Below are 16652 nucleotides of genomic sequence, written 5' to 3' on the forward strand. Positions count from 1 at the left end.
ACATTATTAGCCTTTATCATTAAAACCGGGTCTACACCAAATAAGTTTGCGTGCTGTATGAGTGTGACGGATGATATGCTGCTCTCATTTTAACATTGATAGTGATAAAGGAATCAATACCACAGAGCACGTGCTTCACTTGTAGAGAGTGTAAACTTGTTTTGTGTAGACTCTTAATCATTCTAGCCACTCTGGCCTCTCTCGATTGTTGGACGCTGAAGTCTCTACTGAGACCACTCATGACAAATCCTACAACCCGCCAATGTTCGTTTCAGCGATTGTTTACTGAACTCATTGGCCAGGAAAGAAATGGCTACATAAAGCCTCTATACTCCTGAACACAACTTCTAAATATTGCCTGCACAGCCTGACAGCGAACTCACAGGAGTCTGTAAACTGCGTCTGGGTGATAAGGTTATGCAATGACCATTTTATGGTGCACCGTACAAGGAGCTGATAAAAAGAAGAGGGGTGATACCATACCTTTCGAGTATGTATCTCGTCAATAGGAATAAAAACGCCATGGGAAGAGGGTAAATTAGATGCCTGTAGTCAGCATACTGAATTTCAGGGGTGGATTTCAGATCCTCCCATGTGATGTTAGGAGGAAGCCAAATAGAGGGCTTCCAAAACTCGTGGGCCACAGCACGAAACACATCCATTATCCTACGGGAAGACGGATAACAGCGAGAAAAACTGAAAATTCACTAAACTGTCATGAAAAATAGAAAACAAACAACACTAACAAAGTAAAACTAACACGCCGGACACATTTCGTGCACCGCAAGAATCCGGGAACGAAACGAACTGATAAGTTGGGAGATGGAGTGGAATGAATCAGGTCTGCATTGTTATTGGTGTAGAATTTCTCGGTGGACGAATAGAAAACGGGCGACTCGGCCGACGCGTCACCTGTGTTGCCAAAGTGACTTTATTTAAAGTTTCTTCCCATATCAAAACGATACTTCTGATTTTTATGGTCAACTTGTGTAGAGTGGTCATTGTGGCGCGCGGCGCCGCGGCGCTGTAGCTGGATTCGAGGTTCAAATACACCGGATACCGGATTGGCTTTTTTACACAGAAGTGATGAAGGCAAAGAGAAGCTCCAGGCTCCACCCTTGAAATTTTTTGTATGGGATATTTCGCGCATATGCGCTCATTTTCGAACGCTCGTCCACTCGTAATTTTATTGTCCTTGATTAGTCTGGATTAGTCACGCAACGGCGCAGAATGCTCGGAATATATTGCGCCTCATTTTCTTGCCTTTCAGTGGTAGACGAAAACCACACCTTTGGCATATCATCGGAAACTCGTCCGAACATCCTCCGCCGCGCCCTAATCGCGGACTCTGCCGTGCTAAGGAAAAACGCCGTATGAGCCTTTCGACGTTGCCAAATTGATTTGGATAAACCACGAATTCATGGGAATATTTATAAACATTTTTCTTTCGATTTTTCAGAGAATTTTGTTCGTAATTTGATCCGAATTGCGTAAAAATTTCAAGGAAAAAAATTGATACCTTGTCTAAAAAATAAACATTTTATCGACGGAAATTTGGCAACTCTCAAATGTTCATACGGCGTTTTTCCTTAGAACTACTTAGAACGGCAGAACTAACAAATTAAGTATAATTCGTTGTTCCCGAACGGAGGAACGGAGCTCCATTCCACGGTTATGCTAAATTGACTAAAAAAAGTCATGTGATATTTACAAAAATGTACCTTTGCAATTTTTTCCAAAATTTGTCTGATTTTTGCATAGAGTCAGAAGTAAAATTAGTGAAATTTTCAGTTAAAAGTGCCCAAGATTCTCCTGGTAAAAAAGCCATTTGCAATGGAAAATTTGGCAACATCAAAATGAAGTTACGTTCATATCGTTGAGGAAACGACGAAATGAAGCGCCGCTCAGGTTTGTGTGAGGGGTTTTTAGACCTAAAGGACCCTCGATTCTGAGATAAATTTTTACCCAAGGTTTTTTTACGGCACGGACTTCTATTACAGTACATTTTTCGGCTTTAAAAAAATGGTTACTAGTTTTTCATTTCTTCATAAAAATACTGCTGTATCTTCTTGCGCAAAATTTTTTAAGCATATCGTCAACTAACGAAGAAAAATACACGATATGTTGAGCAAAAACAATAATTGAGGGGCTTGGAGAAAAATGCGCATTAGCGCAGTTTTTACTATTTCTAGAAATACTTACGCATTTGAAGTTTCGAAATTAAATGGATCCTTACCCTGGTAAAAATTGGCGATAGGAGCTGCGTTTCAAAATACCATAGGAATTCTTATAGCCGGCTAAAGAAGGCAATAGAAAATCATATAGCTGGCTGTAGAAAGTGGAGCAAATCATATGTATAGCCGGGCTATACCTACGAAGCGATAAAAAAGTATGCAGCCGGGCTATAGTTCCTATCGCCGGGCTATAGTTCCTATCGCCGGGCTTTACAGTTTATCGCCATCGGCTATAAAAGGCTATGAGAAATTGTGTAGAAATTCGTGTGCTTTGGAAATCATTAAGTTTGATACGGAACCATACCATAATATTCACAAAACACACATTATATTTTCCTTTAATACATATTTTTTTTTTCATCAATTAAAATGAGAATAATTCATACAGGATGTGCAAACATTTCAAAATCATGAGTTGAGAAACGCTGACTCCGCAAGATTATATTGGAGCCTAACACAGAGCGGAGCGGCATGCTGCCAGCGATAAGTGCGCACCAGCGCCTACAAACCTAACAGGGATACTTCACGCATGGCGCAATGCGTGAAGTATCCCTGTTAGGTTTGTAGGTGCTACGGCGCTTTTCGCGCTGGCTGTCCGCTCGCCGCGCCGCAGCGTGCCACGGCGCTTGAAGCAACTATTTCACACCAAAGGGATTGCATAGTATCATACGAAATTGAAGGCGCTCCAACATATTAGGAATGGCAGGCATCCTTCAAAAGTACGGAGCTTTCCGCGTAAAATAAATCAAGATACTACGGCCCAAAAATAAAGCGGTAATCCAAAAACAGTCCTAGAATCCGTAATTAGTAACATTTAGCATACACTTTATCGCCTGGCTGTTGCTCAATCGCCATTGGCTATAAAAGGCTATAAGAAATTGTGCAGCTGGCTATAGAAGCTATTGAAAATCTTACAGCCGGCTTTAGGTCTATGGTATTTTGGAACACAGCTTCTACTGCCAATTTTTACCAGGGTATGAAGGAATAAAAATTCAAACTGACTTTTTGATGCTTAAAGATTGGAATTTGGGAGCGAGTTTTTCACAGCATAATATGCATTAAAACTAGTCTTTCAATCATTAATATCTCATTGTTTTCAAAAACTGCACTTATGCGCCTTGTCCTCCAAGCCTCTTCATTGTAGTAGGCCTTTATGGACAGTGAAAAGTGACAGGAGATTTATGACGTCACAAATCGAGATACGTGGTTTGGCAATTTAACTTACAACATCGATTTGTTCTCCGTTTCCCTTAATTTTGCAGCCGATAGATGCGCAAAAGGAGAAAAGTTCATCACAGCGCCTGGATGGATACAACTATTCGTACTCCATGGATGCGCGTGTTGCCTGGAAAAAATTGAAGGCGCCTGCTTTCTCTAGCTCGTACCGAGATTCGCTCAACGATGAGCATGTTATGCTGCGCGCCGCGCTGGCAATCCATGAACACAACTGTGGCGGAAATACCAAATCACGGACCTCAAATACGGTAAATTTTTTGGCTTGAAAATTTTCACTCGTTTTTCATTTTTTCATGAAAATACCGCTCTATTTTTGGGTCCAAACTGCTTAGAAAAATAGTTAGAAACGAAGAAAAACAAACGATATGTTGAGCTAAAAAGATATTTAGGGTTTTCCTGAATGGGAAAATATGTGACAGGACATTTGTAATTTCGCAAATCGAGGTACTTGGTTTGGTAATTTCACCATCACCATCGAATTTTTCTCATTTTTCCTGCAGTCGATGGATGCGCAACAGGTGGCAGAGTTCAAGTTTATCACACTGAAATGTGCGTAATGCGCAAGTGCTTAATGACCACACTGCCGTGCTAAGGAAAAACGCCGCAAGAGCCTAAAGGCGTTGCCAAATTTCCTTTGATGAAACACAAATTTCCTGGTAAACCTATGAATATTTTCCTTCCAACTTTTCAGAAAATTTTGTTCGCTATTTCACCGCGAACGTCCCTAAAAACGTCCCAAATTTCAAGGAAAAATATTCATATCTTTCCTTAATAATAAACATTTTATTGAAGGAAATTTGACAACTCTCGAATGTTCATACGGCGTTCTTCCTTTAGCACGGCAGGACGGCGGTGGCGAGAATACCAAATCACGGAGGTTACGGCGGACATTCCTCGCTTTTCCAGCCATCACTTTCCTTGTTCATGGAAAGATTTAGTCGTCGAAAATTCCTACGACATAAAATGAAGATAATATCCATAGGAAGAATAGCGTTTTATTTCCGAACTACAAATAAAAAATGAGGGAACGGAAATCAGAACAAGGCACCTTACGCCAATAATGGACCACTAGACAAGGTATGAATTTAAGCAATCTGATACATGTTTCTCTACCAGAATTTCACGTAAAACACGATTCACACAACGAAAATTACTGAAACCAACTCCTTACGAAAATATTAACGTTTTTATTTCACATTGGTTACGAGGAATTTGAACTGCCCGCTCACGAGAAACTCAAAGCTCTACGTGAGTCAAATCGCGCACTACAACGGTTTCAGCAAGCTTCTCGATCAAGCAATGTTCATTTTCCACCATGCGTTGTTCAGACTAAAAGCATTTTGCTATAGCTGAGCCAAAGCGTCAAGATCGAGAAGGCCAGATTTTTAAATTGCATAGGCTGGCATGATATAACGTTTGGCGCGCGATATGAATCACGTAGAGCATTGAGTTTTCATGAGCGGGTGGTTTGAATTCACGCATCAAGAATCATTAAATATCTTCGTAAGGAGTTGATTTCGGTAATTTCCGTTGTGCGCATTGTGTTTTACGTGAAATTTTGGTTAAAAAACATGTATCGGAATGCTGAAATTCGTACCTTGTCTAGTGGTCCGTTAGCGTCGACATAATATCGATGGTGAAACTACCAGACCACGCACTTCGGTTTGCGACGTTAGACTTCTTGTCATACTTTATTTTTTAAATGGAAAACTACTCAACGTCAATTCTTGAAAACCTCCGCGAGTTTTCCTCTCTGCGCGATGGAAACTCTGTGACAACTTCAACTTCCTACACTGAAAAAAAATTCTCGGCGTTTTTACCAAGGTCCGTTGGTACCTTTACCATTTCACTTTTTTCACCAATTATTGGTAATTTTACCAAGACAGACTGGTAAGCTTACCTAAAAACCGGAATTTTTACTGTTTTTTTCAGGTAAGAATACCACTTTTATTCGTCGTATCAATTCCCGGTAACTTTGCCATTTTATCTCGGTAATTCTACCACAGTCGATAAAAAATATTGGCGCTTTTACCAAGGTCCAGTAAAATTACCGAGAAAGTCAATAATTTTACCGAGATTTCTCGATAAAATTACCAATTCCATAAATGGTAATTTTACCAAGAAAAAACTGGGATCAAATAGAACCCTGAATTCTTGGTAATTTTACCCTTTTCTTAGTAAATACACCGAGATTTTTTTTTCAGTGTAATACAGTAGGTATATGATGCGTGGAAACTGAACTGTTGCAATTCGAGCGAGTGGTTCGGGGATTCGGCTATTGCTAATTATTTCTTGTTTTTATGTCGGGTGGTTACGTGGCAAAAACGTAAAAATTTTCCATGACATTTTTTTAATTTTTAATTTTGAAGTTGGATTACCTACCTTTTCACTTTTGGTTAGATATTGTGATTCCAGAACTATTTTCAAAGACTGAATTGGGAAACTTTGAAAAGTTGATACGTCTCGGGAGCAATTTAAGCTGTTTTCACTGAAAAATTGGATAAAACAAAGCTTTTATCAGATATAACAACAAGGCCGGTTTACCTATTTGCCGCCCATGTGCCGCCTGTATGTTGCCGCCCCTTCTCATTCGTTTAGAAACATCGATACAAACCATCAAGTGAACGTAATGGAAGAGGAGGAGTGCATAAGACGCGTTTACTCGTGTTGAGCCATTTTCTGTGAAAGCCCTGTCATCACTAGCATAATTTCACAGAACTTTGCGCGAAAATTAGGTTCCGTAAACCTATCTCTGCGTGGACGCGGCCTTTCATTTATAAGAAAAGAACGAAAAAATTATGAAAGATTAAACATGAATGTGGTTTCATGATCTTAATCTCCGCCACCACGTCAACCGCACTGTGTTTGACGCAATGCGTGAAGTATCCATACAGTCTTGTAGGCGCTATGCGTTTTACGCCGCGCCGCGCCGACCGCTGTTGACCGCACTTTTTGGATGCAATGCGTGAAGTATTCGTGGAGTCTTGTAGGCGCTAATATGTGTTCCATGCTGACCGGCGCGCCGAGGGCTTCTCTTTTCCATCTCAAGTCCTCGTTATCACTGCTCTCTGCGCCGCGCCGCTCCAGGCCCAATTGCGTGTTTGGTTTCTCTCTCAACTAGACTGATGAAAGGCGCTGTCTCTTGTATCACCGAGAGACGAACAAATTAGAAATTACTATACTTTAACTCTCAGAAAATGAGAGATTTTTTTGCCTTTTCTCGTTTGTAATTTTTTGACATTGATTGTCGTGTAATCCGTCTTTCGGCCGAATATCGTCGTTTACTTGAGCATTATTTCAACGATAAATTATTTAAAAAATAAACATATCAATCTATTCAAAATGTATGCAGTTACAAAAGTAAGAAAAGGTAGCCTCCTTCATACGGCTATGGTAAGAGCTTTAGTGTGGGTCATCAATGACTCGAATTTGCACCGCTCCTGCAAGAAAATCCCGAGCTATTTTATTGTAGCGGAGGTTTCACGGTCCATTTTCCAAAATTGTATTCTCGTCGAACAAGTCTGATATGATCTGCCGTGCTGAGGAAAAACGCCGCATGAGCCTTCAAGCGTTGCCAAGTCTCCTCCGATAAAAAGCGATTTTACTGGAAAAATTGTGAACAGGGCTGAATTGAGGGGGTGGCCACATGGGCCGCGGCCCATGGCGGCAAAATTAGGGGGCGGCAAATTTTGCAATTTTTTTTAAATGCAGGTACAGGAAAATCGGATTCAGAAAAAAATTACAAACAAGAAAAGGTGACAAAATCTCTCATCTCCTGAGAGTTCATTAATTTCTAATTTTATCGTATTTCGGTAATACAAAAGACTGCGCATCTTTAATTAGTTGAGTTAAGAGAAAAACCAAACACGTAATTTGGCCTGGAGCGGCGCGGCGCAAAGAGAAATGATGACGAGGACTTGAGATGAAAAGGAGAAGCCCTAGACGCGGCGGTCAGCATGTAACACATTTTAGCGCCTACGGGACTGCATGAATACTTCACGCATTGCGTCAAACACAGTACGGTCAACAGCGGTCGGCGCGGCGTGAAACGCACAGTGCCTGCAAGACCACATGAATACTTCACGCATTGCGCCAAACACAAAGTGGTCGGCGCAGCACGGCGGCGGAAGTTAAAATTATTAAACCACATTTATGTCTGTTAATTATTTTCTTTTAGTTCATTTCTTACAAATGAAAGGCCTTGTCCCCACAGAGATAGGTTTACGGAACTGAACTTTCGCGCAAAGTTCCGTGAACCTTTGCTAGTAGTGTTGACAGGGCTTACGCAAAAAATGTGTCCAACACGAGTGAACGCGTCTTATGCACCCTTCTTGCTCTGGCACGATCACTTGATGGTTTTCATTGATGTTTCAAAATGAATGAGAAGAGGGCGGCAAAATACAGGCGGCCCATGGGGGCAAGTAGGTAAATCCGGCCATGATTGTGAATATTATTTTCCAAAATTGTCAGACAATTTTGTACGCAATTTAATCCAAAATATCTGAAAATTTCAAGGAAAAATATGCATGAATTTTGTTAAAAATACGTTTCGTCAAGAAAAATTTGGCAACTCTCAAATGTTTATCCGACGTTCTTCCTTAGCACGACACTATTGTCGGGTGCGATGAATCATCTTATACGAGGACCCCTCGCTGTGGTGCACTGGGTCGCGAAGGCGGAAAAAGATGCCGGTCATCTCGTGAAACGGTTTGTCGCTCCTCTGGCGTAAGGGCGTGTCTAGGTTTCCGCATGAGCCCCAGAAAGCATGGAGTTATACGTGGAACAGGGCTCACGTAAAAACTTATGTACGTCCTTACGTCAGAGGGGCGACCGACGCGACGAGTTGTCTAATAGTTGCGAAACCGTGGGAACTTACTAGTTGGCAACGTCACCGGTAACGGTAGACTCATCTTCCCCTCTTCACCCGTCCACCGCACACACCCATGATGACGACGATGCGCGGATACAGATTTGATTGGTCGTTGTCCAGGTGATAACCGACGCTCAGTGCTTACACCAGCGCATTTCAACTTGACGCAATGCTAAGCTAACCTCAAAATCAGAGTCTCGGCGAACTCGAATTGTGGCTAGCAGTGTTTTCTGTTTACAACACGTGTTTTTCAAGAAACTTAAAGGTATTTTTTGACAGTTAATTTTATTGATTGCGCGTCATTGCGTCATTGGTTTTTTATTTAGGTAACCAACCTGGAGCAGAGAAGAAAAGTGAAAAAGTTCGAGGCGGCGTGACTACACGTTGCCTGCATACGTCTTATACGTACGTTACTTACATTACTCATCGCGGCGTGGCTTTGCATACGCGCGATGTGCAACGATATTTGGCAAATTTAAGTTCAGTTAAGCATAGTTTTCAGAACTTAACGGTGTTGGAGGGGGGGGGGGTGCACATTAGGTACCGTCGGACCGTCCACTCGATACAGAAGCAGATTAGAACTTTAGGAAAGAAATACCTACCGTCAGTTTCCCCAATAAGATCGCGTGTGTCATTTTTTGAGGCGAACTTGGAACCGTTTTCGCGAAAAATGTAAAACATTTGGTGGAACGAAGGCTGCAGGATGCGAGCGGTCAAGACTTTGGGGAATATCTTTTAGGCGGGAAAAATAGGACGGCGGGGGGGGGGTGTACACGTGCACTGGCTCTTGCTGGGGGGAGGGGGTGCGAAATTGGAGAAAGTGTCTTACCTACTTAGTTTATAAACAGCCCCTTGTCTGTTTTTAATCGCTAAAAAGTCGGAAACATGTAGAATCGATGCACACTATGTTTTTTTATTTACTCTACTTTTTCTCCGGAAAAAATGTGGAAGCCAATAATGAGGGGGATCATTTCCGGTTGTGGTGATGCATTCGAATGGTGCGCATCATTTCACGTCGATTTTCGCGCCTTTTCATGGCCACGTTCATAAATTACAGTGTGCGACACAGCTATCGAGCTGCTATTGAGGAAAATCTTATTAGAATTTTGTTTGCCTGATGTTGGATTTCATTAGTAGCTCATTAGTTGGGTCTCATTACTGACGTACTTATCAGCGCAAAAGTCCATGAGAAGTCACGGATCTTTATGCTTTGTCACACATTATAATTTTAATACTTGCTCACTTCAAATATTAAGAAATTTACTGGAATTAACCGGGGCAATAGACTGGGATTGTTCCAATACAGACATAATTCGATCGAAAAATTAAAACAAACCCGTCTCGCTATCGTTTTTTAATCGAATCGGTGTCGATCGGTTTCATCTATGATTCAATCGATTCTTGTTGATCTGATACTTTCTCGATCCACGCGCTTGGCAAAAAGCTCTTATTTGTGTTGCTGGAGCGAGCGTGTCATTCCGCGATGATACCACTATTCGACCACGTGGGAGCTCGGGTGGTCTACACTAAAAATTGAAGGCGAACTGATATGGCGTTAATGTGCTTTCCTCGTTTGGTATACAGAGATATTTTTTTAGTGTGTGCCGATTAAGCGTTGTAGCATAAAAATACAAGCCAGCATAGGGTAGGCTGGAGGGCTGCGTTTCCCAGCGCCCGGCCGGTCGGTCGGCGTGGCGAGGGGGTTCGCGACCCCCGGGGTCCGGCGAATCCTCCCAAAAGCCCGGCGTCATCCCTGCAGCGACTTCCGTCATGCTCGTCTTCCCCGAAGAGCCCGACCGAGGCGAGGTTGGCATATCTGCCCCATCTGTAGGACAGCCAATTCCCCATCAAGGGGACCCTGTCGCCTCTTGACGCAGAGCGGAAAAATGGTGCTAGGTCAACACCATTCCGTGGGGAAGACAAAGCCAAGAAGTTCCAAAAATTATAATTAGAGTCAAAATTAAATTTTTTGAACTCTAATGCGTACCAGTACGAAACTAAGGGAGGAGAGTGTTCAGTGATAGTGATAAAGTAGTGATAAGATAGTGATAAGTAGTGGTAAGATAGATAGTGCGGTAGTGCCAGTGTTAACAGATTCGGCTTGGAATAAACGAGCGGTTCAACACAACTGGTTCGTTCTTTCATTTTATTCCCTTCCACTCATTTCGTCATGTCAGAGGCAGGAGCGATCATTTAGGTTTTCAGGTGGAGGCCAGTAGTCCACCACGCTTCATACTTGCTCACTTCATACATATACATATGAAGAAATTTACTGGAATTCACCGGGGCAATAGACTGGGATTGTTTCAATGTACGGACGTAATTCGATATAATCAATATAATCTCACCTGTGTGATCTGTCGAATACGATCTATAAAAACCATCAAGTGAACGTGCCGGTGGGGGAGCGGTGTATGAGACGCGGTTACTCGTGTTTGGCACCTTTTTTGTGAAAGCCCTGTCAACACTAACAAAAGTTCAATTTCGTAAAGTCATCCCTTTTTGGACAAGGCCTTCCATTTATTCAAAACGAACGAAAAAATTATGAAAGAACAAACATAAATGTGGTTAATAATTTTAACTTCCGCCGCCGCGCCGACCGCACTGTGTTTGGCGCAATGCGTGAAGTATTCATGCAGTCTTGTAGGCGCTATGCGTTTCACGCCGACCGCTGCTGACCATACTGTTGGGCGCAATGCGTGAAGTATTCACGCAGTCTTGTAGGTGCTATGCGTTTCATGCCGACCGCCGCGCCGCTCAGTTCCAGATCAAATTGCGTGTTTGTTCTCTCTCTTAACTCTTCTAATTAAAGGTGTTGTCTCTTATATCACCGAAAGACGACAAAATTAGAATTACTATTCTTTTACTCTCAGGAAATGAGAGATTTTGTCGCCTTTTCTCGTTCGTAATTTATTTTCTGAATCCGATTTTTTTCTCTCTTTTTTGATACCTACATTCAAAAAGATTGCAAAATTTGCCGCCTCCTGTATTTTGCCGCCATGAGCCGCGGCCCATGTGGCCACCCTCTTAATCCGGCCCTGCTAACTGATCTGGCGTGAATGTACTTTTCTCGTTTGGTAAAGAGATATTTTTTAGCGTGTTCCGAGTAAGCGTGAAATTTCTCGATTCACGATTTCCTTTCTTTCCTCATTCTTTTTTCTTTTTTCTTTTTTCTTCATCTTATCTTTTTTTCATCCTCTTCTCCTCTGTGGTTACTTCTCCTTTTTCTTTTCGGGCGGAAAATAATAAAAAAAAAAACATTTTGTTGGAAAACAGTGATAGGCGCTTTTTTTGGGGTGCGCACTTACGTTATACGCACTGACCGTTTTTTAGTAAACGGAATAGGTAAATGGCGCTTGAACCCAAATTCGGACTCAACCTTCGTACGACGTAAAAACCGGTCCGTCGCGATGAGACAAGCAGATATCTGTCCAACATATATTGAATCAAATGTCTACCGATAGATAAGGCTTTTCCTTTTCGAAATAACGCTGATTCAAAATTACCTCGTCAAAGTCACGTTTTACTTGTAAATTCTTATCAATGGCTTTCATTTTGTTTGTTATTTGTTTTGTGAGTTCGATGTAAACTTCACTTTCGTTAGATATTTATTACCTAGCAATGCAGTTTCCGTGCCACTATTTTACTTTCACTCTACATTAAACAGCACCTTCAAGGTCGCAATCTTGGTTGTGAGAATCCATAACGGTCATAAAAAGTCGCCACCGACACCTGAAAAACTCGGAGCAATATTTTTCTTTCAGGCCCGCCACATCCCATCTCGGGGCGTGGTACCTAGTTTTAAAGTCCGGGCCCCAGAACTGCCCCCCCCCCCCCCCCCCTTGTGACGGGCCTGAATATGGTTAAAAAAAATAGTTAAAAGCGGGTAGCGGTAGCGTTTTGCCAAATTTATATTTAATAAGAACACGTGGCGTTCATCTCAATCTCTGCGGAAAACGACAACTCCTAGATGCGCAGGATCAGTTTTTGCCTACCCGTCTAAATGAAGGAGAATCTTGCTATGTAGTTCATAAGATAACAACTTTCCGTAGCTCGGATTATTCATGCTGGCTCATTCTCGTCGAATCGTCGTTGTAATATCAATAAATGACCCGAATGTTCTTGAGGCCTACCTATTCAAATCAGGTTTTTTTTTTTTCTTAAAAAAACTAAAGTTTATGTAAAATGCACCTACTTAAAAGAAAGTTATTTAAAAAAGGTAATCGGATCAAGTTTCGCAGAGATCTACACTTAAATTGTTTCAGTGTGGAAATATGCCGAAATGCGATTCTATATTATGATAATTATGATTCAGAACGCAAGGTAAACTTCAAAGTATATTCAGCACTTCAAAGTAGACATTTACAAAACACTTTTTGAAAATTTCCTAAAATCCATTGATGAAGGATAAAGGTGGCACTTTCACCTACATAAAAACGAGAATAAATTGTTTCGTGATTTGTACATATACAAATTTTTGAGTTTTTCTCTGTGGAATATACTATACTTACTTGTATTTCAATCGCTCTATTTTCAGTACTATTGCACTCGGCAAGGGACTTTAAGGAGAAAAAATAATTATTACATGTACTTTTTTCAGTCATTCCTCGAAGTTCAAGTAAGGTCCCTGACATTAAACATGGATATTTATCATGGCACTTTTATCCATTGTGAGAATTTTGGCGAAATCGAAGTTTTGGAGAACACTGCAGTGGTAGTTCATGAGAACAAAGTAAGTGCTTTAGGTTTCAATTATTTTACTTTAAAGGAAAAAAGAAGGCTCTTACTTAATGAATATACCTACTTGTTATATTTATTATGTACCCCTTACCTTATTAGATACCTATATTAGAATAATACCTTGTACTTACGAGGTATTTAGGCACAAAAAGTTTCAAAAACTCTTTAAAAATGTACCCACTGTAGTTTCTAAGACTTCTTCCTTTTTTTTTTTTTTTTTTTATTTTATTTTAAGTGAGAAATAAGTACTCTCACTTAAGTACCTACAGAATTTATGGTGGCTTAAAACCTTGACCTTAATTATTTCATGCACTCATTGACACACTGTATTCGTGAGATTCCAGTAGATCCTCACCAAAGATTCATATCAGTAGCCCTTAGAACATCCTCTTAGGATACCCTTTTGTAAAATATACTTTTGACAATATTGAATTTCTAAGTTGGATGTTACTTAATATGTCTTAAACTATCATGTGATTTTTTCAGATTGTGGCAATTGATGTAAATATTGATTTTGAACAACTACTGAGCACCTACAAAACTTCAGAACACAAAATTCGAGAAATTTATAGACTATCTGACCAGGAGTTTCTGATTCCCGGTTTCATCGATGCTCACATTCATGGCCCTCAGTTTGAAAATGCGGGACTTGGCTATGATAAAGCTCTACTTGAGTGGTTAAAAGCATATACGTTTCCCTTGGAAAAAAAGTTTGAGGATGTCAATTATGCAACCCCAGTTTATGAGAAAGTAGTGGTGAGTATCTACCTATCTGCTTTGTTACTTTCATGCTCTGCAATGTCCATTATAAGAGTGAGCATTTTACAGAGAGTTTCATTTCCTACATCCATGCTAAAATCTTCTATTTAAAGCTCATTTACGTTGTGAAAAGTATTTCAGGTACTTAAAAAAGGTGTACAAGAAATTTTTAAAGTTAAATTGTTCATTTAATCTTCCTCATTGTTAAAAATGTGTCTATTTTTTGTTCTCATTCATGTAGATATGAGGCTATGAATTGTCTCTGAAATAAACTAACAGTAGTTTTTAATTTATTTTGCAGGAGACAACATTAAAGAATGGCACAACAACAGCAGCGTATTTTGGAACAATTCATTCAAAAAGCTGCTTGAAACTTGCAAAAATTGCAAAGATGAAAAAGCAGCGTGCCTTCATCGGAAAAGTGAATATGAACATGAATGTTCCTGATTATTTAACAGAGGATACTAGACAGTCTATTAGAGATACAAAACAATTCATCAAAGATGTGATCAGTCTCGATGACCCTCGAATACAACCGATAATAACGCCAAGATTTGCTGTCTCCTGTGATCTAAACATGTTGGAGCAACTTGGTGCAGTTCAGAAAGAATTCAACTGTCATGTGCAAACACATGTCTCAGAAAATGTTGATGAGATCGAGTTCATTAAACAGCTGTTCCCAAAGCATGCAAATTATACTGATGTCTATAAAAAGGCAAATCTTCTTGGAGAAAAAACGATTCTAGCCCACGGTGTTCACTTGACAGATGAGGAGTTGGAGTTAATACGAGAAACCAACTCATCAGTTATACACTGTCCTGCATCAAATACTTGTTTGAAAAGCGGGCTTTGCAATGTCCGAAGACTTTTAAATAACAAAATTAAAGTTGGTCTTGGAACAGGTAATTCCTATTGATTTTTACTGATAATATTTTCAATTCCCCTTAAAAATGAAGCAATGAGCAACTTTTCCGCTTGAAAGAAGCACCTAACAATGGACAAAATGGAGCTATGTGTTTTCAGGGGTGCATGATTTGTAGTCATATCTTTCCTGCCCTATCACAATCAGTCTTTTCCATTTCACCGGTTCTATTGCTGTCATAAGTTTTTGATAAAAGGATTTTTAATTACATAGAAAAGATTGTACCCATTAAAATGAGAGAGTAATAAACAGTTTCAAGATAAATACGTATTACCCCAAAGCATACAAAATCAACTTAATTTCATCCGCAACTTGCAGTCATTCATAAACTACACCCAGTGCAATAAGTATTCTTATTTTTCTTGCTCATTTCAGATGTTGCTGGTGGGTACAACCCTACGATCCTAGATGCCATGAGGCGTGCTATTGATGTTTCGAATCATATATTCCTTTCCAATCCCGAGTACAGGCCTTTAAATTACAAGGAAGTGTTTTATTTAGCAACAATGGGTGGAGCTGCGGGTATGTACCTAATGTAACTGGTTTGTTTCTTTGTAAGCAGGACGACTTAAAAGTTTACTTTTACAGATTTTTTGGGAGCTTAAAGGGATATAGACTGTGAGAAAAGAATAAATTAAACTTGAAATGATTATATGAATGTACGTACATGCCTATGGTTAGAATGCCACTATCAAAGTTGCAGGATTGCCTACAATGAAAAATTGTTTCGTACTTCTTGACTTTTCTCCTTCTAATTGGGTAAACTTGGCATCACTCATCATGCTGCTTCATTTATTTTTCTACTATTATTGCGAATGAAAGTTGACAAAATATTTTTCATTGCAATGGGCCTGTCACAAAATCTGAAAGAAATGTTGCTCTTGACGCATCTTGAAAGCTATTCACATCATGTTGAGAGGTGAGGAAAAGTGAAAAATTAGTGATTGTAAGGTGCTTTATTTTTGAGATGTATTTCACCTCTTTTGAATTTTGCATTCATTTTGTTCAATTGGAATTTTTGTTTTTTTCCAGCATTATCTCTGGGTGAAAAAATTGGCAACTTCAAGATTGGAAAAGATTTTGATGCTCTCCTTGTAAATATGGAAAATAAATTGATCAGAGACCTACGACCTGAGGAACTATTTCAGAAATTCTTATACCTTGGTGATGATAGAAATATTAAAAATGTTTTTGTTGCGGGCGACAAAGTGATAATATAAAACAAGGTACCTATCAGAAAAGTTCAAATATTTAACAAAGGTGTTTTCTCTTGTCAAAGCCTCCTAATCCCAAAGTTTGAAGATTTTACGTCGCATCGCTCATAATATATGTATACAAATACTGTTTTCTTAGGTTGATTCTTCCTCTCTTACATCCAGTAATATGATACCTTGGAAACTCATGTACGAGGAAGGGTAAAAATTTGGGCCGCAAATAAGAGAAACCACCTACTTCAGTGATACTTCCCAGCAAAAATTTGATGTCAATTGAATGGAGACAGAGCATGAGCAAGTGTGAAAGATTTGCTACAGAAGCATATTTTTCTAAAAATTCATCTTTCCATTATACTGTCAACAATATGAGGGAGCCACTCCAAAAAATCGAATGCAAGTTTCTTTTTACCCCAGTGCAATATGGGTTTTGTCATAAGAATATAATTATTCATTGTTATCAAAATCTATAAATAACTTGCATATCCTGAGTAACCGAATCCATTATTAAAACATTTGCATACATAGAGATTATGTTCTTTTTGGGGCAAATTGCCCCTTGCAATCAACCTTACTAAGTCCCGACCCTAGTCCGAAGTTAGGGTTATAATAATAGTCCAGTCATTTTACTCCACAGCATCCATTCCGAAAAAGCCACCATCACACAAGCATCCACACTG

At 39.9% G+C, this 16652-nt stretch overlaps 2 protein-coding genes and 1 long non-coding RNA gene across 3 annotated transcripts in view; 1 reads left to right on the forward strand and 2 right to left on the reverse strand.

Annotated features, from left to right (window-relative positions):
- schlank (ceramide synthase schlank) overlaps positions 1-844 on the reverse strand; it is a 13359-nt gene extending 12515 nt beyond the window's left edge. The window contains exon 1 of the mRNA XM_019047475.2: positions 484-844. Within this exon, the coding sequence (XP_018903020.1) occupies positions 484-662 (179 nt within the window). The 5' untranslated portion in view covers positions 663-844. The remainder of the gene's footprint in view (positions 1-483) is intronic.
- LOC140224440 (uncharacterized) overlaps positions 1-5952 on the reverse strand; it is a 31505-nt gene extending 25553 nt beyond the window's left edge. Inside the window, exon 1 of the long non-coding RNA XR_011899718.1 lies at positions 5853-5952. This is a non-coding gene — a long non-coding RNA (uncharacterized lncRNA). The remainder of the gene's footprint in view (positions 1-5852) is intronic.
- A 2495-nt stretch (positions 5953-8447) lies between these two features.
- Positions 8448-16499, forward strand: DhpD (guanine deaminase). Its single transcript, XM_019047470.2, has 6 exons — positions 8448-8605; positions 12941-13072; positions 13567-13836; positions 14141-14741; positions 15137-15283; positions 15794-16499. Exons 2-6 carry the CDS (start codon positions 12980-12982, stop codon positions 15979-15981), a joined length of 1299 nt encoding a protein of 432 aa, XP_018903015.2. The 5' UTR covers positions 8448-8605; positions 12941-12979; the 3' UTR covers positions 15982-16499.
- The last annotated feature ends 153 nt before the right edge of the window (positions 16500-16652 follow it).

Source organism: Bemisia tabaci, chromosome 4 (genome assembly GCF_918797505.1).
Source record: "Bemisia tabaci chromosome 4, PGI_BMITA_v3".
Classification (NCBI taxonomy): Eukaryota; Metazoa; Arthropoda; class Insecta; order Hemiptera; family Aleyrodidae; genus Bemisia; species Bemisia tabaci.

What these genes read in the sequence shown, in the direction of transcription:
- DhpD (XM_019047470.2), top strand. Translation starts at nt 12,980, where the DNA reads ATGGATATTTATCATGGCACTTTTATCCATTGTGAGAATTTTGGCGAA. An exon ending in TGGTAGTTCATGAGAACAAA is followed by an intron (nt 13,073 to 13,566) that starts GTAAGTGCTTTA and finishes TGATTTTTTCAG; the next exon opens with ATTGTGGCAATTGATGTAAA. An exon ending in TAAAGTTGGTCTTGGAACAG is followed by an intron (nt 14,742 to 15,136) that starts GTAATTCCTATT and finishes TGCTCATTTCAG; the next exon opens with ATGTTGCTGGTGGGTACAAC.